Source organism: Mustela nivalis (assembly GCF_964662115.1).
Source record: "Mustela nivalis genome assembly, chromosome: 2".
Classification (NCBI taxonomy): Eukaryota; Metazoa; Chordata; class Mammalia; order Carnivora; family Mustelidae; genus Mustela; species Mustela nivalis.
Genome location: NC_139021.1, coordinates 30,188,491 through 30,213,618, shown reverse-complemented (window position 1 = coordinate 30,213,618; position 25,128 = coordinate 30,188,491). Strand labels below are relative to the sequence as shown.

Below are 25,128 nucleotides of genomic sequence, written 5' to 3'. Positions count from 1 at the left end.
GTATTTTGCCCTCATCCTGTCCCTGCCATTCTTTTAATATTTGTCTTCTGTATTTTACTAGTGCCCTGGCATCTTAGCCTCACATGTAGCAAAATACAAAATATGAAATATAATTGTGTATTTATCTGTCTCTCTGCCCACCAAGTTCCAGTTTCCTTGAAGCTACAAACTAATATACAACTTCTCTCTCTACCCAGTGGCCTGAACTCCATATGCTATATTACCAGAACTCAAGAAATATTTGTTAAATAAAAATGGATGAATATTCTTATCCCCCAGAAGAGAATATGAAACAGAACAGTTGTTGTATAACTATTTTTGAATGAATGGATAAATTTATTAATCATACCTTGGTATAGCAGAAGTATGTTCCAAGGTGATTTAGACAGTAAGAAAACCAGCCTATGGTAGAGAGTGGAAGCTAAATATTATTTTGTTTCTTCTTTTTTAATGCTTTGTTACTAATTAAATTCTTGATCACATAATATGATGTTTGCCTCATGTGTGTTCAATGTATGTGGTGATGGCTTCATCGCCTCTGAACATAAAGATGACTGGTGAATGTCTGATGGTCACAGTACCTGATTATCCTTCTTGGAAGAATTCCATGCCTTGTATCCATGCCATTATCGATATAAACTATTTAATTCCAGCAATAATTGTAAATTGCCATAAAAATGAAGCAACCAGCTAAATTTTGACACTATGATAACATTGAGGGCAATATTTTTTTAGTGGGTAATGTTTCTAAGAATAAGTGTGGCCAAATATTTGCAGACAAAGGTTAGATCAAAAAATTGTGTTACCCAGAAGCCTCACAAAATGGAGGCAATTCAGTTTGAAATGATTATTTGTCTAAAACACCACTACTTCCTGTTTGGAAAAGAGGACAGGTTGGTCAATTATTTAGAAAGTGTGTTTATTAAAAATTGTACTTAGCTTAAATATATCTTATGACATTAGATATTTTAGTAGGAAAAGTTCTGTGAAACTAAACAGAAATAATCCCTACATGCAAAGATGGTTTACAATTCCTGGACCAAACACACGTTAGGGAAAGGATAAATTTCCAGCTAACACTTGTGGGAATTCTTTTATCATGTAACATTAGTGAGTTATAAACACTTTAGAAGGCATAAAAATAAATTAACTACAATTTTTTCAGCATTTACTATGGTAAGCACTTGATGCTATATGTTTTATAAAAACTTCTTTTAATTTACTACAAACTCATCAGGCATGTATTATGATCCCACTTTAGATAAGAAAACTGAGGCTAAAAGAAACTGCTTGGATGATTGTCCACAATTAAACACTCTTGAGCCTTGTCTTCAGACACTTTCCATGAAAGAAAGTTTGCTTATAGAAAACACTTAATAAATTTGTGTTTAATTGAAATTAGTCACTTGGAGGAGAAAGAAGGAATTAGAGTTTAACGAGTCAATATGTCATGTGTTGCTTGCTTTTATAGGCAGTACCTAATTTAATCCTTTCCCTGTCACTGAGAAGTAGACACAATTATCCTGACTTTATAAAATGATGAAACAGCTTCATAAAGGTTAAATTATATTGCTGGTAACAGAGAAAACTCACTAAAAAATCTTTTCTCTTTGTAGTGTTACTTTGTAGTGTTACATTCAGACTGTCTCCATAAGTGATTGGGTCAAGTTGGAAATGGAGGATGCTTAATGTTAAATTAAATTAAACATTAAACAATTAAACATTTTTGGCTTTTGTATTATAACATAGCTCATGAAGATTTTGGAAAATATTTTAGAAGATTACTCTTGGAGTTCTTAAAATACATATTTTTAAAAAAAAACTGATGCACTTATTGTGGTATATTGATTTTAGGCATCTTTGCATAAATTTAAATATAAGAGATATTTGCATAAACCTCTTGATCAATAATAAATCCATTTAATAAATGAATTTTAGTCACAAAAGTAGGAAAATGTTTTACTTATATGTTTTAGAATTAGGATGAAATAAGTTCATTTTAGTAACTGATTTTAAGCCATATTATGGTATGAGTTATTTAAAATTTCAAGTTAACCATAACTAAAGACTATGACACCAGTGAAAATGAAGATATGCAGAGAATTAAAATCTTGATGGAAACCTTAGTAAGAGGAATTTTCTATTTTTGTGTCTTTTGTGAGTCCTTAAGTGATCAAATATTTGGTCAGAATAATAACTATAGAATTAAAGAAAGCAACAATTCACAAGAAGCAAATAAAACCTATGGTTATGAGAGCACGGAACCCACTGGAAAATGGGGTAATAGACTTAACATGATGATCACAAGTCCTGCAATTAAATCGGAATTTATTTTAGGATTGTATCATTAAAAAGAAATATCAAGAGGCCTGAAGTATTAGACAATTTGTCTCTCTTATTTTTGTTTGTTTTGGATAGACTATATCACAAAAGAGACACAGTTACTTTTCACATACCCTGAGATGTTACTTATGGGTAGCATCTATCAGGTTCATAATTGTTCAATAAATGTTTCTTAAACAGATGTTTGGTTGCCTGCTATTGCACCCAAATTCCAAACCTAGCCAAGAATTTTCCTTTTGCAGTCACTCCCACCTCTGCCTCTAAAAGTTTATAGACATATTTATTGGACAAATATTCAGAGAAGAAGTGAAATTATGATAAGTAGGCAGACATATGAGCTCTGTGAGAATCACCAGGGCTTGATTTCTAACATCATGAAGGAAAAAAAAAAAGAAAAAAGAAATACTCAACTCCATGTGCTTTAAGTCTAAAGATGATAAGAAAAATATGTTTTCAATGTTCCCCCTAATGTATTCAGTTCAATATGAGAATAGATATGTCTCATATTAATACTTAATTTCTAAATACTCATGAGCTCCATTAAAATTCTCTGGCAAAATCATACCAAGCTTTCCTTCCAGTGGACTCTAACCCAAGGTTTTGGCAGGCGCTGACTGATTAGCAGGTTTTTTCCTTCCCAATCACATTTCGGAGCACACCCAAATGGAGCTCTGGGAACTTACTGTTTAAAAAATATTCTTTACAAAGTATATTAAGGACTTGTTTAGACTAAAGAAGATATAACTCAAGGTAATGGAGTGTAATAGAAAAATGTGAAATGTCTTTAAAACAAGATCACTTCGTATAGAATTATCATCTATACTCATATCTATACATGAAAGAATGGAATTGAGCTCATTTTTCATAGAGTTCAAGTCCATTATTAAAGAAGCCTCTGTGGTATGTATATTGCATATGCACATGGAACCACCGCATGAATGGTCACATAAACCACAGCTTAGAGACAACCATAGCTTTCAGACGTAAATGGTGCTCTCTTTCACTCATCACAATTTATGTTCATTGCATCCTCACTCAGAGAAAGGTTGATTAGTGACCGGAACTACAGAAGACGCATTTAAGCTCCAAACTTTGAAGAGCTCTCCAGAGGCTAGGGAGACAATCTACTTGAAGTGGACAAGTGTTTGCAGGGGCACTCATTCAATAATTGTTGGGTGGGAATGGGCAGATGGATAAATATCTTCTAAAGAGACAGGGACCTACAATATTTTCAGTGGTTAAGTGGCTCCAGATATTCTAGTCATGTTAAAAATTTGAATTTCCAACACCTGAAACTAATATAACACTGTATGTTATCTATACTAGAATTTTAAAAACATGTATTTTTCCACTGTCACCACGACAGTCCAGAATAAATATGTCTGGATGCCCTGGTTAGGTCCTCTCCAGACAGGACTAAACATAAGTGATCTTTATAAAGACTTTTAATATCAAAGATTCTTTCTCCTTTATAATAGTTATTGGGAGCTTCTATATCTCCTTTTCTCTGTAACCAACTCTTCCTTCTCTCCCTCTACAAAAGAAATAATTAATATTAGTTTTAAAACAGGAATCTTACTGAAACTCTCCCAGGACTCTGAATTAATCTTTAACTGGTTAATTTCTGTCTTCTATATTAAAATGTCTAATATCATAACATCAAATATTTATCCATGACAGTATTGCAGGTTTTATCTAAGGCTACAAAGAGCAAGCAAGAGAGAAGAAACCAGAAAGTTCTTTTAGAAAGATATTGTGAATTCACAAATTCAAGCTTATGAATACATTCTCTGACATTAAAAACATGAGAAAACTGTGAGTACAAACTTCATGCAATGCCTCTAAGAATGAAGTTATTTTGCTGCTCTTATGCAACAATCAATACAATCTAGAAAGTAGTATTGAATATTTACTTTCTGCATGTTAAACAAAATATCTACTATACCAAATTGAAGAAATTCTTACCACCTTCTTTAGTGCAAAGGTTGACAAGGTTGTGTACTGTATCCATCAGCTCCAACTGCTGCTTCTGAAGGACACTATTATTGTTGGTGGCCCTGTTCAATTGTTTCTCCAGCTCCTGGATTATATATGTTTGACGAGTAACCAAGATTTGAAGATTCTCTCTCTCTTCTTTTAAGGTGTCCAACTCTTCCTTGTGCTTTCCCTCCATTTCTAAGATTTTATGTTCTAATAAACTACAAGAAAATAAAGACAAGACTATTTAAAAAATGCTATACAAAAATATATGACTCAACTAGATCCTGAGTTCATTTAGAGTTAGAAATTTTAGTTAGTATGTTACAATGTAAATATATATTATGTCATGATTTCAGAATATATACATAACACACCCTAATATACATGTTATTTATATAATTATTTAATACATATATTAATATAGGAGTTACATATATAACATATCAAATAAAGAATAATTAGAACATTTGGTGTCAGAGTAATATTTATTTCCTAAACATAATTTTTTTCATGGGGTACATTTCATATCCAAGGTAGCTGACTTGGACCCAAATAATTTGAGTCTGTAAAAGTTATAATATAACTTTCATTAAGGAAATAGGTCCAGTAAGAAACTGATAGCATAGTCCAGGAAAAATACAAACATAATATAAAGACTATTTTTTTTAAATGTATGTTGCATTCATTTGGGATTCTCAAAACATTAACAGTGATTAAATTTCACAATAGTTCTGTGGGGTCAGTTAATAGTATACTGAAGCAGAACCCACAAGACCAAAAAGTAAGCTATGCAAAATCACAGAAAATTAGATTTCTTGGCATTTCTGATGGCTGATCTTGTATCATAACTATCGCTTACTTTGTCTCTCAACCTAAGTTTCAGAATGAGGCCTAACTGCACCACAAGCTTCCAAATGAGTGCACAGATGGTTCTGCACAGGAAGACCACAGGCTGGTGGTGTGGTCTTACAAAAAGACATGGGATTTTGCTCAGGGTGATGTAATCTTCAGCTGAAAACCTTCCTTTTCTCACAACTCTTCAGAAGATACTCCCCTTGCATATTGCACATTAAAATTGATAGGGGATGCAGAAGCACTCTTGGATCCTAGCAACTGACTGTAAATAAAAAGTATTTACATTTTATAGAGTGTATAATATACTAAGATTCCTCAGAGGAAAGCCTGATTCAGTTTCCTCAATTTCATTTTCAGAAGGTTCAACCAGTCCTTAGTTTACAAGGTGTTATTCAAATGTAACATACCAGACTGGGCACTTAATTTACCTTGGAGAAATATAGCACTGAATCATCCCTTTAAGTTTGTCATGAGGGGACTCCAGGGAATATTTTAAATTTAATACTTAAATCATAAAATAGAGCATGTTAGAAGAGCCAAATTTTCCTATCTGACTTACTGGGGGACGAGCTGGAATATCTGATTGTCCTTTACACAGATTAAGAAGTGTGCAGAGAACCGCCCATGAGCATTCTGGATCTTTGCCAACCAACCTGTCCTCAAGAAAATGTGGCTCAGAATATGGCAAGAAAGTTGACTGTTGAACCACACCTGAAAAACACTGGGATGCTTCTATTTATGTTACCTTACTAATTTACAACACCTTGCGTGGCGTGTCCAGATTCCCATTTCTCATTTCCACTGAGACCTGTCAGGGGCAGCTCTGTGACTTGTACAAGATAACAGAAGCTATGCCTCTACTTTGGCTTGCTCTCACTCTGTGGGACACCAATAATGAAAGAAGACCTGCCCTGATTGTTAAGCAAGCTCAATTTGAATAGAACCTAGGTAGAGCGATTAGGGAAATTTGTGATGGCTATCTAATTTCTGAAGCCATCTTTTGGAAACGAAAATCTTAGGCACGGAAGTCAGAGTATGATAAGAGACAACATCTGTAAAGAGTAGGTGCGATTCACCATCTTTTAGTGTTTTCTTCTGTGTCAATAATTTCCTGCTGAAGTTAGAGGTTAAAAAATAAACAAAACAAACAGAAAGCCCTTCTCAGTTAAAAAGTTTATCCAACCACTGGTTAAATGATTAGTGCACTTGCTATGGAGTCAAAACAGGTTTTCTCTGTGTCTTGTAATTGTTGGCCTTTGGATCTGAGAACTAACCACAACTGATGCCTTAGCTCATTCTCAGTTTACTTTTTGATTTTTTTGTTTTTCCTCCTAATGATCAGATGTAAGATACCCATAAAATAAGTCAGTTAATTTACAAAAACACCTCTTTTAAATTCACAAGAGTTATAGTATACTTCCAAGAAAACTTAGAATTAACTGTTAAAATGATAATATTGTAAAGATCAAAATTAGGGTGAAATAGTCATATAATGCTGGACAGAAATCTGACTTATCAATTTGTTTCTACAAAAAGATGAGCACTGGCCTTTCAGTTTTCCTTATCTCTAGGTAACATTCTGATTTAGAAAATACCATGCTATAGCTATAACTCGTATTTATTACTTGCTAAGTGCCAATAGTGTTCTTAGTACAATGTAAAATATAAAATACCATTTCTACTTTAAGAATTTATTTTGAATGAACAACCTCAAATAAAACAATAGCAGCTTTAAGAAACTTTTGTTTCAGATATAATGCTATTTAAAAAAAAATATTTTAAATCAATGTTTTTCCACTTCTTTGATGTACTCCCTGTTCAAGAGGGTATATGCTTAAACACAGCTGCTACTGTGATGTCAATAAAGGGATTTTGCTTGTTTGCTTAGTTTAGTTTTCAGAATAATTTGGAAAGAGCTGAGAATTTAAAGATGATCAAAGAATTCCCTGATGTCAAGGGAAACACCTTGGTACTGGCTTACGGAAGAAAAGTCTGCATATTCCGAGTAAAAGGAATATGCACTTAACATGATGAAAAGACCATTAATTTTCATAATTTACTGAACAACACTTAATGCACTGTGACCACCAGGTAACAAAAGAAATCCAAAGAGCCTGTCATCTTAAAATAGATATTTATGCAAAGTAAAGAAGGGACTACCCACAGAATTAAAATCTGTCTTCTACATCACAGACACTTCGTAGGGTTTGGAATGTTAACATATATCCATTATATTAATCGTAACTTTTTAGACTTCTTCAGGCAAGACTGATCTCTTCTTGGCCCTTCCATTTTCTCCAAAATTGCTCATCCCTTACTTCCATCTTCTCTTCAAACTTGGCTTAAAAAAACAAGCAAACTATTCTCTTTCCTTAGATACTTCTCATCCATTGGTTATTATCTACTTGGGAAATCAGACCTTCTTTCTCATTACTCTAAAATGGTTTGAATCAAAAACTTTCTTGCCAGAAAAAATGCAAATGTTATCTCCATTAATCACTTTGTTGCAATATGTCATCATAATTACATAGTCCTTTAAAGCCCTTATCTCCTTTGATTCTTAAAGCAATAGAGAGATACAGACTGAGTAGATATCACAAGCCTCACTTAATAAGAATCTAAGTATCTTGTCCAAAACTCATGCATTCATTGTGTCAGAACCAAGATAAAAAGCCATGTCTTCTAACTTGTTAGTCTAGAAATGTGCCCATGACAACCCAGTGCTATGAACACTAGCATGAGAGTCTTTCCTCTTTGATTTAGTGTAATATATCTTCTACTTTGTTCTTCCACCCATTTATATTCTGTCAGGAAGCAAGGAATCACTTTAACATCTCCTTAGTAATTGTTCTCCATCTGGTTATTCTGGGAGCTTATCTTTGGTAATATTTTAGCCTATTGATCTTTTACAGTTTGTCAAGCCAATTTTTTTTTTTTTTAATCTGAATTGAGATTTTCTTAAGTACCACTCTGTCTTAACCCCTCTGGAATTAAATGTAATTTTATCCCATTTTGTCCTGAAGTCTTTTATTGGTTCTCTTACATTCTCCCTATCCAGATCAGTTGGGAGAAGCCACCTCAGCTAGATACAGAGACCTATAAGTAAATGTTGATCTAAAGGACAACATTACAGCTTCAGCATCCTAAAATTAGATAGACAAAGATAGTAGTTATATTTTCCCTGATGATGCCCTGCAGCAGTAAGTTTAGTTTAGACTTAAATACATAATCCAAAATGCGGATGCTGATTCCAAGATCCAGTGCACTGTTTTCTAGAGTGCATTCCATATATTTTTTATCAGGTGTTCATGTATTTAGAGTCCCACTCTCAAGTTTTTGGGAAGCTGACATTAAATAACCAGTTTTTATCATGATGCATCTTTTAGGATTAGTGTACCATGGAACAACAATTTATAAAACTGTGCACCTAAATCTACACAAATGGAGTTAGAAATCTGAAGACAGAATTTCTCACAGGATTCCAAGTACTTCCTGTTTCCCATCTTTCTGGAAACATTTTGAGAAGAGACATGCATAGAATTTTGGCACTTAACTTCTAGTTTGAGGCAGAGGTGCACTTTAATGAAGAATAAAATAAACAAAATAATCTAGGCCTTGAACTTCAGTAAAAGGTTCTAATTGAGTATATACAAAACCTTATTTGAAGTTTTTGGTTGACTTCTTTCCCCATTTTCACAGTCTGCCTCCTCAAACATATCTTATTGGAAATATTTCAGATCATTGAACACATCTTGAAACTTTCACAGAAAAAGCTCTCCCTTTCAAATTGTTTCCCACAATAGAGTTCTTAACATAGCAGCCAATGAATTCACAGTGGTGACAGTTTCCTAAGCAATATGTGTGTAAAGATAGCCCTTAAACAAGGAAGAAGATGTTGAAAATATAGAAAGCTTCTCAATTTTATCTGTCTGAAACTGCTTACAGATGTTTCCATTTTTTAATTATTTTTAATATGTAAGGTGTCAACATGTGTTGCAAATATGGGTTTTAGGGCTTCATTTTTTCCCCCTTCAAACAAGGTTATAGTAACTTCGGGTTAAATTTATACTTTGATATTCTAATTTGAACACAGCAAATTTAAAATTTATAGCTAAATAGTTTTATGATTCAAATGTGGAGCAGAAGCATAGATTACTACAAGTAAACATTGGCAAATACTTTTTTTTAATAGTTTGGGGTAAATAAGAATAAACTAAGTATGCTATGGAAGCCAGAAAGAAAAAAAAAATACACTTCAAAACATAAAAATGAAAAAAAAAACATAAAAATGTAATACTTGTACAAAAAAGTTGCACAATAAATGGTAAACTACAGAAATGCATATCTGCAGCATATATGACATTGAAGAGTATATATGAGTTAATAAAACAAAGATAAACAATGTAATAGAAAGATGAGAAACACCCATGAATAGGCTAGTCACAGAAGAAGAAATGCAAACGGTCAATAAACACAAATAAGATGTACAACCTAACTTTTCAAGTAGACAACATTAATAAAATGGTTAGCAAGGTTTAGGGAAATCAGAAAGCCCATGTATACTTGGGGAGAAATATAAAATTTGGAGATAATTTGTCAATATGTATGAAAACAAATAATCACATAAAAATTCTGATAAATTCTAAATTATAGTCTATCTAATCCTAGGAATGAGAGATATATGTATATAGTTATGTATAAAATATCCATGAAAAATTTTTATGAAACAGAAATAAACCCAAAATGTAATGAATAGTTATAATCTATACAATACACACACTACACAGATATATGTCTTAGTATATTCATAGAAAACGTCTGGAAGAATAAGCAACAAACTTTATCTGTTAATGATGATTCTCTGCGGGGGGTTGTGGTAATGGAGGAGTATGGCATTAAGAAGACTTTGTCCTACAGTTGTATATACTTTTATATACTTTAATGTTTAGATCAAGTTTGTGTTATTTTTTTATTAATCAGAGATGTGTTAGGTGATCATGAGTCTAGAATAGTCTGGGAAGATGCTACTTAGAAATTTTAAATTTAGGAATTGAATTGAATTGAATTCAATTGAATTGAAATTCAAAATGTGAACTGATAATCTTGGGAGTGATGCAGAGCACTTTTGGGGATACAGAATAGCAGTGTAAACACCATCTCTATTGTATTTATGTTAAGAACAATTAATATATTTATAATATTTCATGTAAACTATGCGGTTTGTGTTTTCCATTAAAAAATATGTTTCAGTTGTCTGTGTCTGTGTGTATACAGAGATAAATGACATTTGTTGGGATAGAGCTTCTGGGACATTTGCCAGTTCATCATTCATTCAACATTCAAAAAGCACTTAATACTATATATATACAATGTGTAGAGAATTGTGCCTGGGAGCATGAAGACAAAGATAAATAAAACACAGTCTTTGTGTTCCAGAAGGTCACAGCCCAATAGTAGAGAAATAGATAAACACACACACACAAACACACATAAACATACACAGAACACTCAGAAGCACACACACATATTAGAATGTGATGGGATAAATAAAACAATGGGGGCAAAGACGTACAGTATTATCATTTGGTAATGACCAAATCTATTGGGCAGAGTCAGAGAAAGGTTCTTAGAGAGGTTAACATCTGCACTGAGTTTTGAAGGGTGAACAGGAGTTTGTCAGTTGAATAAAGAACTAGAGGGCCTTTCAGACAAGTCAAACATCAAATATGCCTGAAACAATGTCAAGTGTTCAGTGTGATACTAACAACTAGCATGATTAAACACTTGTTATGTGTGTTGGGCACTGTTCTCAGTGTTTTACATGCAGTAACTCAATTAATTCTCACATAAACTCCAGGCACTACTATTATCATCATCCCAGTTTTAGGAATTAGGAAACCAAATTACAGTGAGTTTAAGTAACTTGTCCAAAGTCGCAGAGCTGGTTATAGCAGGATAAAGGAAAAGTAAACCCTAGGCAGTCTGAACTCTAGGCAGAACTGAACATGAGTCAGAACTCATGTTCTTAACTATCAGACTATACTTTCTAAAATATAAGAAGACTTGTATAAGTAAGGCTACCAAATTAGGATTATAACGATCACTGACTGTGTTCAATGCTTAAAAGACTTGAACTTTCTTGAGTTAGTTACAGAGAATCATTTGGGGATTAGGCAAATGCTGTCAAGAGATTGAAAAGTGGGGCTGAATTAGTGTTGGGGATCTAAACAAAAGTGAAAAAATACTCTGATTTGCATTTTAAAAAGAAGACTCTGGCAGAGCTCTGGATGATCAGTTTGAGAGACACAGGGTTCAAAGCACAGAGGTCACTGCAATGGCTGAGATAAGAATTAATGGGAGTTTGACCTAAGACATAGTGGAAATAAAATGAACAGGACAGATTGAGAAAGTATTTAGGAGATGGAACTGACAGCCTCAACGGTCACTGTGAGTTGTGAGGAATCAGGGAAAGGAAAAAAATAAGATTACCCTTGGATTTTTAGTTTGATTTGGAATTCTCTGTTTGACTTATTTCACTCAGCATAATCTTTTCCAGTCTAAAATCCTAAGATTAATGAAATTGAAATTTAAAAATGCTATATGCCATTAAATTTATTCTTAAAATACATGAGAAGAAAAAATGTTCTATTAAATCAGTCTGCAGGTATTCCATTTTCAAAGTATAGAAGAGAGTACTGTAAATTTAAAAACTTTTAAATTTATTCCTACTATACACAACTAACATAATATAGCCTAATCTAATGCTAGCAGGTAGCAGGATTTCACTTTAGTATTTTGTAAAGAACTTTTTAAGTGGAAAAGAAATTTAATTTAATGACTGTGACTTAACTTTTCATTTCTTTAGGCATCTTAAGTATTAAAAATCAATATTTCTATGATACCATTATAATAAATTCTTTGTAAGGTATAATTTAGTATCTTGAAATTACACAAATTTTGATCACTTAAAATTAATTAACTTAATAACTTCCCATAAACTCCAGCTAGAAGATAGATGAGGCTTGTCAAAAAACCTCAGTGAGTTCCCAAGGTAAAATAAATAGTTTATATTTCCTACCCCAGTATTAGCAGGAATAAATAATGATCTATATAGGAACAGGCCAAAAACAACTGGCCGAGCCCTTTCTTCAAACTTCTGTTTGTTTGTATTAAGAGGATAACTTGACAGCCACATCAATTAATCTTGAGGCTACATCACGCTGGAAAAATATTTTTATAATAATTAAGACAGAGAATCATTATGGACTAGAACCCTAATTTTGCCATAAACTAGCTTTTTAGTCATGGACGAGTAAACTCGAACTTTGTGAATTTCATTTTCTTTATACATGAAATAGGAATAAGAATAGATACTCTGCAGGAATGGTTGGAGGATTAGCAGTAATGTATGCAAGGCACCTGGCATACATGTTTACCTGGTATTAGGTAGGCAGGTAGCAGACAGTTTTGATAAAACTACATTGAAGTGGCCATCACATATGTAGTTTCACTTCCCTCTGAATGGCCTTACTGAAAATTTCCCTAATCTTCATGCTACATATTCAACCCAAGTGTCAGGAAAGCCCAAGTGTTCCATCTTTGTATATGTAAGATGCTCACTTCCCTTCCTGTATACCCTGTTGAAGAAGAAGAATTTCTTCTGGAGTATTTTTTTACCCAGCTATGCCCCCACCTTGGGAAATGCTGGGGTTAAGTCAGAGATGGGCAGGTGCCTTCATCAGTTCACCAAACTTTTAGATGAAAAGATTCAACTCAAGGGATTTGCATTATAACATCTTTCCCTGTCCTTCTCCTTTTTTTCTATTGTCTTGAGCTGACCTGGCAGGAAACATACTCAAAGAATCTAATAAAAGTTGACAATTACATGTTCCACTTTGTGATCCAAGTGCCTATGTGCAAGGTAAATATTAATGCTTCCCATTTCTTGAGATTTTGGTTGATAATTTCAGTTACGTGGGCCAAATACTGATCTTGTACTTCCAAATGCTCTTCCTTGAGATAAGAAATGAAACCATTTTGACATTAGGATAGTATCCAACAAAAGAAAAAAAAAGAACAAAAAACATTTCCTAAAGAAAGCAAACTGGAAGCTTCTTGGAGTCACCCCCCACTAGATTGTTAGGAAAACAAACAGTAGAGTAAATGTTGCTAATCCTATTCTTGCTTTGTGCCTTTGGCCATTTAGGGGATAAAGAGGTGAATCTAATGAGGCCCAAAATCCTTTTTCAACCCTGCAAGTGATGCATTTAATTTGTCAGGATGTAAATCAGCAGGACCTCTCAGCATGACTGAGTATAATCCTGTCTATAAAATCCTGTCTATAAAATTCTATAAAATATTCCTCCTTGTTCTGCCAAAGAAGTGGTGGACCCTACTAAGGGCCAGCTCACTGATTTGGCAGCTGAGACCCCATCATACTCAAACCTGGTAAGTCACACACCCAGACACAATCCCTGAATTTCCATGGGGAGGAAGCAAAGCTTAATTTAGATAATCCCCTTTGCAAAGTGTATTAGCTGATCCAAACCAGACCTGGCCAACTAAAGGCATGTTGTTCCTACATTTCAGAGATGCCTAATGTAGAAATAGCTTCTTGCTACATTTGGAGGATTAAGGTTCATTTAAGGAACAGGTAGGGATAATCAATACACTTCTTTAAAAATATATATAAACAGTTTGGTGTTTGACTTTGACTTTCTATCCACTTAAATGCTATTGGGCGGGGGGTGGGGGTGGATTTCTTTGTTGCTCTAGAAAGTGCTTGGCAGAGTTCCTGAACTCCATTTCACATATGGAAGTAAACAATAACAATAAAGAGTAGGGTAAGTATGCTGTACATCACAAAAGGATATTCTTATTTTCTGTATAAAGTAAAACACTTTTTTCTAAGTGGTTCATAGAAGAATATGCCTGGTTAAAGAATAAATGTTCCACCAACACTTCATTAAACACATCAGACCCTTCCACAGGAAGATACAGATAACTACAGAGATACAAAAATGTCAGGAGATACAGCATGTTGATTGAAAAATACCCCCAGAAACCACCATTGAAGTAATGCTACACTTGAGCATCAATAAAGAAAGGAGTGTAGAGGACAAGTGAAAGATGCGTGTAAGTTTTTGTCAGTGTAAGCACAGAGATAAATTTCAAGTTGAAACATAAATCCCTGAAGTCTTTGTAAAATACCTGTATTTCTGGCAAAGGGAATTGTTAGAACTCTGAAAAAATTACCACTAGCAATAAGCATTGTGACTTGTATACCCAGAGACCTGAATTTTCCTTAGAAATTAGAACTTAATAAAGGGAAAAAAATTCATCAGCAGGAGGCATGTATGTGCTGGGATTAGGGATGAGACACCTCTGAATGGCCATGGCACATGGAAAAACCTTTACTTGACCTGCTTGACAGAGCTCTTTTGAGGGTGTGAACCTTCGCTCAGCTTTGCCGCTGGAACAGACAGAGCAACTTTTAAGAGTTTCCCTTAAACAAACAAACAATTTCATGGTGAGAATGCATAGGAGAAATGGTACTAGGTGTCATATCAAGAATTATGATTGAAAACCAAATAACCCCAAATAATCACAAAATAAGGTAGAGGGGATATATTTTTAAGAAAAGAAAGAGAAGGAAGAAAGAAAACAAAAGAAAGAATGAATATAACAAGGAAGGAGGCGAAGAGAAAGAAAGACAGACATGGCGGGAAAGAGAGAGTGAGCTGAGTACAAGTGACACTTAAGGACAGCATTTGTTTTTGTAGTTAAGAGTGAGACCTTTCAGTCCTCCCAGGTTTTTTATGGTATCCTGACAGCTCAAGTGTCAGATGTGGACCAAGAGATAATACACATATCAGCACGGGAAGAACTGAAGAATGTAGATTCATGCTGACAACTTTTTAAAAGATAAATCATATGTGGCAACATACTTAGAGACTGAAACCACTCTAGGTTATACCTTAAAATGAAATACCACACAGTTATTCAGAACGACATTAGAAGGGTATTTATTCATGAGAAATGATATCTATTTCCGAAGAAGGCAGCCTGCAGAACTGTTTGGATAGCATGACACAGCTTTCCATAAAAAATATATTTATATATAATACACAGTGACACCTGCAGCTTTCTCAATGTGACGGGATTGTGAGTTTTAGTTCAATTTTGTTACTTTCTCCTTTTTCTCCAATAAGCGTGTGTTATTTAGGTAATTAGGAAAACAAACAATCTAAAAAATAAGGCAAAGTTGACAATATTTACTTATTTATTCCTTGACAGGGCTTTCACAATAGCATCTTGAAATATATAACTGTAAAGGGGTTCACTTTTAGCACCAGTGTTAAAGCATAGTGTGATCTGAAAACCAAGGGATGGTTGATGTAAAGTATACCTGCTCCACGTACATGTCTGGTCACTGTGAAACAGCAGTAGGATAAATGGTACTTTTCAGCAGGATTTTCAATTCCAAAACATTTCATTATGCAACCAGTTCAGGGTCAAGTCCTGTCAAGTTTATTTATAGTTATACAGTTTACCCCGTGACACAGTACAAAGATAAATAAATGTAAAACTTAGAAATACAAGTCATAGAGCATGCATGACCCCTTTCAGACTCTAAATCAACAGGTTTATCTTCTTCATGGAAAAGCTTCCATTATAATTGCTGTCATTAAGGGCCACTTTTAGTGTAAAGTTGGGGAATCCTTTTAGGTTACAGATAGTAGTATTGAGAGATGATGTGCTACAGTGCAAAGAGCAAGACGAGGATGAAGGAAGCCTGGGTTATATTCCCAGTTGTACCACTAGCAAGCTGTGTGACCTGGGACAAATCACTCACTTCTACCGAGTCTCTTCCCCTCATTTATAAAGAGCACTAGAAGTCCTCTTTATGCCTTCCTGGTTTGGAATATGGTGGAAACTCTAGTTCCAATGACATAAGGTATTTAACTAGTTTCTAGCAACACAATGCTCTTTAAATCCATATAATGTATAAGAAATGGAACTGCTTCAAGCCATCCCAATAGCCAATGGTCAGTTAATAAGCAATACATTTCTCCTACAGAGGCCAGTGCTTTGACTGAACTGGCTATCATAAATATCAAGATTTCAAAATGATATAGTCCATATATCATCTCAATATCTCTAAGTCCCACTTAACTTACCTGAGAGGATTCATAAAACACATCCATAAAACTAAACAAAGAAATTTATTTTATCCAGAGTAAACGTCTTTAAATGTGGGAAAGGGGTTGGTGAGCAACTCCTCAATCAGCTTTACAGGTAAATAATTTTCTGGGAAAAACAAAATTTGTTTCTCTGGTGCAAGATCTTTGAATTCAACAATCTCATAGCTCTGTAGAAGCTTAGGGGCAGGTAGAGTGACAATTCAAATTACAGAGTTTTGGAGATTACTTTTTCTTTTTTATTGCTATAGATGTCATTCTGCTGAAAACTGTCAATATTTTGTGTCAGTGAATTTATTCTCAGAATCAATTCTTATAGATATGGTGGGATTCGAACAACTAAATATTAGATAAATTAGTGTTAAAAGTTTTTTAAAAAGCATATACTTCAAGACTGTAAGCAACTGTATTATTTGTATCATATTAAATTGTCTCTATAGCTCTTTTCTTTTTATGAACCACTTCAATATTTTAAGAGCTGACAGAGAGATGAACGATAAAAATAAGTACATATGTAAATAATTGGAATACGACAAGCCTCACCTGTTTTTCTCATGAATCTTTAGGATTTCATTTGTCTGTTGAAGAAGCTGCTTCTCTAGCTTGTATGTTGATAATGAGTTCTCTAGCAGTTGTATTTCAAGTCGAGAAGTTTGATTTAGTACCTCAAGATTAAAGATAAAAGATAAAAACATTTCAAACTTTAATCACAAAGAGTGAGAAGAATTTTTGTTTTTTTAATTTAGCTGTGTTTTCTTTAAAATAGTATTTCTTCTGGAATAATTAATTAAATGACCTACATTCTACTAATTAGAATGTAGAGCTTTGCAATGAATCTTAAACATGCCATTTATTTGAGGCTGAGGTTGCAACTGAATGAGAAAATTAAGTTGTTAAATCCATTTTCATATTTAAATTTTCATGTCTTGAACCCCTAAGATATTCAACTCTGATAGTTGTTTTATGTATGCATTATCCCCAATATTGATATTCTATATATGTTATCTCTGAGATAGGAAGTAGTACAAGGTCTTTGCTATTGTATATAACTAATAACTAATAGGCAAGTAAAATATGCTCACTTTGATCCCTCACCTTACAAAAATCAATTATAAATGTGCAAAAAACTCTTGACATAGTTTACGCAGATTCATGACCACAGAGTTATTGAATACCTATCATATTAGGTCACACCAGCCCTTCCAAATATCGTATCATTTCACAGACATGGGCACATGTTAATGGAGGAATTGCTACCGTCACTTTATAAATGAAGAAATGGAGATTAGACAGAGCCCCAAATCCACACAGGAACCAAGGGAAGAACCGGGTTTTTGAACCCAGACAGTGTGACTCAATTTTAATGCTCTATACCAAAAACTAAAAGAGTTAGTTAGACTGTCTTGGTTCTTAATCTGAGAAAACGAAGTGACCAGGAACCCAGATCTCACTGAAGACAAATTATAGTTATCCTTTCAACTGAGCTACATTGGGTGCTCTAGAAGCAGTAAATGTGCAACTAATCTTGAATCATGAAGACTCATGCTGCCGGCCAGGCTTTAATACAACATGGTCTGTGAGCCATGAACCCAAACCTACACATCCTCCAAGCAAATTGTGCAAACTGTAATCTGAGAGATACCTTCAAACTGTCCGATGTCTTTGTTTCTCCCTGCCTCTGTTCTATCTAACCTCTACCCTGCTCTTCTTTAAGGGAGGTGAAAAGGGCAAGGAAAAAAGTTTAATTAGCTTTAAAGCTTCCTATGTCATTTGAAGACTTCTATACCACCACACTTTTCTTAGAACTACTTATTGAAAGAGATCTGGAAAACCTTCTGGAGAGTCAATATCAATCTAAAAGACCCCCTCTAAAAATGACGTCATTAGAGCTTTCCGCCTTTTCTGCAGCATGTCGAAACCTCGGATTATATCAGATGCACATACCTTTTCAAAACACACTGATATGACTAGGGCTGGACTTGGATTACAAGAGGCTGTAGGGGAAGGGGATGTATTTTCAAGGAACCAGGACAAAGGCTAGGGTGAGATGAGAGAGGAAATTGTCTCAATTGCAAAATTTAAGGAGGCGTCAAAAATATTATATTTTAAATATTTATTACTATTAAATTAAATTGTTATTTACATTTATATATTTATATACTTAGACAAGTATACAAATGTATAAATAAAATAATTATATAAAATAAATTAAAATATAATATTAAAAATATTACAATTTTTTTTAAGATTTTATTTATTTATTTGACAGAGCAAGATCATAAGTAGGCAGAGAGGCAGGCAGAGAGAGAAGAGGAGGAAGCAGGCTCCCCATAGAGCAGAGAGCCTGATGTGGGACTCGATCCCAGGACCCTGAGATCATGACCTGAGCCGAAGGCAGAGGCTTAACACACTGAGCCACCCAGGCACCCAAAAATATTATAATATTTTAATGCAACATTTTAAAAGATCAAAATTAGTGAAAAATAATCCATATTGAACACAGCATAATTTTAAAATAAATATAGGATCTGCTTCTGCACATGTATTATTTAGTTTTGTGTGACTTGTCACCCAAGTCTCAACCCTGTTGTAAGGGGTGTGAGGCAGAGGGTGAAGGAGCGGGGCACAGAATGATGAGATGGGGCATTAGTGCTTTAAAAAAATTTTAAAGGCTTCATTTTTACAATTGTCATAAATAAAGATCTGAAAACCAGTCTAAAAGTTACTACTACTAATCAAAACTTAGATTTGCGGAGTGGTTTAGAGATTTAAAAAAATATTTTCCTATTCTGAATCGCTTCTTTTGAGGAAAAACAGGAGCAAGAGGAACTGGGATTTGAAGACGGAATTAGGAATCACTCAGAAGACAAAATGGTAGAGAACATAAAGTTTAGGGATACACAAGAGGTGACTTTGAACTGTTAAACATACTTTTTTGTCCAGGGAAGTTTTTTGTTTGTTTATTAACTAGAATTACAATTCATAAAATAATTAAATAGGGCATGAGGCATCTGGATCTTTTGGTGACACTGAGAATAGTGCTTGGCACAGAGAAGACACTCAGTATTGATTGAATGAACAAAAGGTATTTTGTCTCACTGAATCGGGCATATTATAAGCAGTTAATCTATATCTCTGTTCTCTCTTATTCATCACATTCTCTCATCACACTTTCTGAGATCCTCAAATATCAAAATTTTTATTTTACAAAGAACAAAAACTGTTCTTCTCCATGTCTGAGAAGAAAATGAGAGAATACTGAGAACAGAATGGAACTATCTAAAACTGAAATCGAAGCTGTTTATTTCTAAGTTCAGAGACTTCAGTAGCTCCTAATTTTTCTCCACTTTGTCCTACCTCCAGTCTGTTTGCTACATAACATCAGAATGATCCTAATGAAAACATAAACCACAGGCTCCTGGGTAGCTCAGTTGGTTGAGCGATCAACTCTAGATTTCATCTCAGATCATGAACTCAGGGTCAAGGGATCCAGCCCTGCCTCAGCTCTCCACTCAACGGGGAGTCTGCTTGAGATTCTTTCTCTCTGCCCCTCTCCCTGCTCATGCTCTCTCTCTCTCAAATAAATAAATCTTTAAAAAAATGAAATATAAATGCCATATGACATCACTAATATTAAAAATGTTAACGGCTTCTCTTGGCAGTCAGAAAAAATTCCAAAGTTCTTAGCCTGGCCAACAAGGTCCTACATGATCAGAACCCTGCTTACGTCTCAGATCTCATCCAGCAAATCTAGTCCTTGTTTATTATGCTCTAATTACACTGACCTCCTTTTGTGCCACCCTAACATGCCAAATTCATTTCTACCTCAGGACCTTTGCACTTGTAGTTGCCCATACCTTCCCTGATGCATGGGTGATTTCTTAGTCAATTCTTGCATAGGGAGGCCCTTCCTGGTCACTGTTTGTAATACAACTTCTCACTATCCTCCATCAAGTCATCCTGTTGTATTGTCTTTAAAAAATCATCACTATTGGGGGTGCCTGTGTGGCTCAGTCAGTTAGGCCTCTGCCTTTGGCTTAGATCATGATCCCAGGGTCCTGGAACTGAGCCCCACATCGGACTTTCTGCTCAGTGGGGAACCTGCCTACTCCTTCTCCTTTACCTGCCTCTTTGCCTACTTGTGATCTGTCTTTCTCTCTGTGTCAAATAAAAAAACAAAATCTTTTTTAAAAAATCATCACTATTGGAAATTATCCTGTCTGCTCACTCATGTGCTGTTTCTCTACCCCATGAGGATTTCAGTTGCAGAGTCCTGCCTCTTCCACATGGAGCTCTCCAAATTGCCAATGCTCAGCATGGGGTCCACAAGGGCACAGAGTTAATTGTTGAATGATATGCTAGACAATGGACAGTGAGTTTTTTTCAAGTTGGGTCACTGTCAGAGATAAGGTAGGGGCCAGATGAAGGTTAAGTGGGACTTCAGTGATAGCAATCTAAAAATCCAACTCTAAAGCAGCATCTGAATGTGGGAAAAGGAAGGAGACAAATCCAAAATCTCATTTCGTCAAGCATCAGTGTCAGGTCATCTCTGGCCACTTTTGTACACAAATCTCGAATCTTTCTCTTCTTTCTCCGTCCCCTTGTCTAATTAGCTGCTTTATTTCAATGATCTCTCTGCTGTTGTATTAAAAGAGGCCTGAGGTTTAAAAATGAAGAACTGAGAGAATTGTATAGGAAACTATGATAAACTGACCACTTCCTTGCCATGTGTCTATGAAACTTGCTGCTTAGCAATAATCTAAGTGTTCCATTAAAATGACAAAAGGAATTTTATTCTTTAGCCTAAACATATTCCAAAGCACATCTCTGAGAGAAAGAGACAGAGAGAGAGAGAGAAAGAAAGAACAAACGAATGAACTAGGAAAGGAAAGGGAAAGAAAAGGAGGGAGAGGAAAGGAAGAGAAGTGAAGGGAAGGGTAGTGAAAGGAAAAAAAAAAAAGGAAAGCAAAGAGTATGTGCAAAAAGCTCCCAAGTAACCATTTCAAACCTTAAATTTTGCAGCATAAAGCACAAAGCAAGGAGGACATAAAACTTGAAACTGAGGATTTATAGAATCTAAAATGTTAGTCTTAATTAAAAAAAAAAAAAAAAAAAAAAACTAAAATTGGGGTACCTGGGTGGTACAGTTGGTTAAACCTTCAACTTTTGGTTTCGACTTGGGTCATGATTTCAGGGTTGTGACAGTGATGGGCTCAATGCTCATTGTGGAGTTTGCTTAAGACTTTCTCTCCCTTTCCTCCTGTCTCTACCCTGCTGTCTCTCAAATAAATAAATAAATCTTAAAAAAATAAACTAAAATTTAAACATAAAAATGACTAGTTTCTCAAACAAGTGAGGTAGAGAATTTCGGCCAGCTTCCCTTTAATAATTTAAAGAGTGCCTCTGATCTTCCTTAAAAGGAAAATCTCCCTCAAAAGAAACTTTTTCACCAGCTTATTAACTTTGAAATCAGCCTTGTTTGTAGTTTATACTTCCTTTCACTTTAATTATGCTTTTCAAATGAAAAATATAATACAAGGTATGTGTTCAAAGAATCAGAAGATCATTATTTTACAAAGTTGGTGAAATAATTTATTTGATCAGTGATGGGCAGTGTGACAAAGTACCACATTCCAGGTTAATTTCCAAGAGGAAGGTGGACAAGTAAGAGGGAGATACTTGGAGGCTTCTATCCTAACCAAGTTAAAACAGTGTCACTGAGGCGGTGACTGGATGGCTAAATCAGTTAAGTGTCTGACTCTTGATTGTGGCTCAGGTCATGATCTCAGGGTCATGGGATCAGCCCCCAAACCCCCACATGGATACCAAGTTGTACCCATGCTCAGTTCCGGGTCTCTTTGCTCCCTCCCACTGTTTCTCCCCTGGCTCACATGCACTCTCTCTTACACACACAATCAAACAAACAAATAAATAAGTAAAATCTCAAGGGGGGAAAAAAAATCACTGAGAGTATGGCAAGCTGGCTTTTTGTGCTTCCTGATGAGATGTAGTAGGAAATAACGAGTAATTTTATAAAGTACTACCACCACCATGTTCAAGTCAATCTAATTGAGACCTTACAATTCCAGTTTAAAGAAAAACCATGAGGAATGAGTAAATTAAAATGCATCAGAAGGAAATACTCAGAAAAGTTCAGGAATATGGGACAGTATACAAAAACAATTGGTCCAGTTTCTTAAAAACCTCAAGGAAAAAAAAAATGGAGGATTGTTCTAACTTAAAAGGGACTATTTTGTCTTAAAAACTAAAATGTCTATAAAATTTTGGGTAGAACAATTGAGGAAATCTGAATGTGAAAGTTATGTAGTCTGAGAGAATTACTGTTAATCTTAATCATGATAATGCTATAGAATTAATAGTACATAATTACTGTATGTAATATTAATATTTTATTTATATTATATACTATATATTATATTTATAACATGAAAATCTAATTGGGTTATGGAGTTTAGTAGAGACAGTACTTATATTACAGAGCTAATCCACAAAGGAGTAAGATGGGAACCCAGGCAGTCTGTCTCTGCATCTGACTTCTTCCCTATAGGCTCGTGTAGCTATACACAAGCAGCTTCTCTCTGGGGACCTGCCTTCAGTCAATAACAACTGCTATTAAAATGGTTTCTTTCGTATCACCATGCTATCTGCTTGTTGCAGCTAATGACATCCAACTTCCCTCTCCACTCCAACACTAAACTAGCACTATGAAGCAAGAAAGTGGCCAAATTTCTCTTGCTTCTTAGAGTACAGAGAATACGCTGTCATCTAATGTTCTTAGTTGGTCAGAATAACTTTGCAGCAGAGTGTTTCTGTTCAAAGTCCTACTCTGACCCATCAGTTATTTATTGGTATACGTAACAATAAACATACAATCTTTAGGATGCTACTTTTGGTCTTGGGAGCATCAAGCTGAAATCTACAGAAATTTAGGGTCTAATAATATTAGTTCATGTAATCATTTGACAAGGATTTATTAAGAGCTTACCGTGTGCCAAATTCTAAGGATAGCGCAGTGAACAAGACAGACAAAATCCCTTCTCTCTTGAAGTTTGCATCCTAGTACAAGTGTTGGCCAGCTTTTTCTATAAAGGGCCAGATAGTAGATAGATTGGTGGGCCATATGTTTTCCGGTATAACTACTCAACTCTGCCTTTTTATTGGGAAAGCAGCCATACACAACATATAAATGAATGAGTATAGCTGTGTTCAATAAAAACTTTATTTACAAAAAAAGATTGCAATTCAAATTTGACCTGTGGGTCACAGTTCATGGAGACCTCTCTGAATGGGTCATCAAACACTTTTTCCAGACCTTGTGAGAAAGTTAATTACCATGGTATTTTCTTTGGATGACCCATTAACAAATTTATTTTACTGCCATTTTAACTACGCCAAGGTTAAATATTTATTCAGCTCTTCTCTCTTCAAGTTAAAGAGATCCAGTGGCTCAACTTTGAGAGCTGCCCTTTCAAATCTATTTCGGTCTAGAGATTGATGCTCATTGAATAAATTGTTCCTGAACTGGTTTAAGGTTGTAATTGTCCAATTGAAGTCCAAATAACAGGTGTGATAGTTCACGACCTCTGAGAAGCAGATGATAAAATGAGATTAGATATGCAAGACATTTATTAGGGGAAATACCTAACTTAAGGGAAAATTGGAAAGAAGACAGAGTAGTCTAGGAGTACCTTCTGGCTAGGATGTAGGTCTAATCACAGTAAAGAAGAAAGGGAAGGAAAGGAGATTGAGTGAAAGTCTTAGCCTCCAGGGAAGTTGTGAGAAAGTTAGCAAGGCTAAAGGAGAGCCCTTAGCCAAAGTCATGTGTCAGTGGATTCTAACAGTTTCCAGGAGCAGGAATGACTAAGTATCACTACCTCAATGTGTCATTAGCTACAAGTGGCCACTGGGAATTGTGCCCTCTGCACTACACAGTGATTTCAAAGCATAGCAGCTGGAGCCATTGCTCAATGAAACACCCACAGTAGGAGATTGGAAGGATGCATTTCTTATGGATATATGAAAAGGCTCCACAGCTAATTAACTTGATGGAAAGTTAAGATAGAAATGGTTTAAACAAGTTTTGCCACATTAATTCAATTATGCTCGCTGAGGATAAGGATTGCTTTACTTATGGCTGTATTCTATACTGTACCTCTTAAAATCTCTTGCAGCAAGGAGATACCCAAAATTTGCCTTTTAAGATTTAGTTAAATTCCATTCCTAACACAATGGTTTCTATATAAATAATTGGATATTAGGGGAAACTCAGCCCAAGTGTCTAAGGAACTACCCCATAGTTACACAGCCAGCAAGTGGTAAGGACAACGAGATTCTAGGATTACACGAGACGACTTCAAGGTACATGGTAACATGACGACAGTTGATGGCACCATCGGCACAACAGCAACAGCAGCGGCAGCAGCGACTTTATCATTTATAGAAAACACTCAGGCTTGCTATTAGGTTCACATTACTTTTGTTCTATCTAATTTCCATCTTACCTTCTGCCTGGACCCTTTTAGTGTCTACAGCCCTAAATAGAGAAAGGAATTCTGAGAAAGGCAGGAGGAAAAAGAGAGCCAGTATAAAAAGCATGTAGACTCTGATGTCAGACTTCCGGGGGACAAATCTTTGCTCTAACATTTACTATTAGTTGTCTCACCCAGGACAAGTTGTTTCTCCTCTCTAGATTTCAGTTTTCACATCTTTAATTGAGGGATGATGATGG

General features: G+C 35.0%; 1 protein-coding gene across 4 annotated transcripts in view; it reads right to left on the bottom strand.

The window, feature by feature from the left end:
* The window catches only part of ANGPT1 (angiopoietin 1), a 339,791-nt gene that overhangs the window by 73,030 nt on the left and 241,633 nt on the right, over positions 1-25,128 (bottom strand). For 2 of the 4 annotated variants that reach the window (XM_082720024.1, XM_082720023.1), the window contains 2 exons: positions 16,923-17,044; positions 4,312-4,541 (listed from right to left, as the gene is read on the bottom strand). In XM_082720024.1, the coding sequence (XP_082576150.1) occupies positions 4,312-4,541; positions 16,923-17,044 (352 nt within the window). Of the gene's footprint in view, positions 1-4,308; positions 4,542-16,922; positions 17,045-25,128 lie in introns of all 4 variants that reach the window. The other 2 variants (XM_082720022.1, XM_082720025.1) reach the window with 1 other exon arrangement.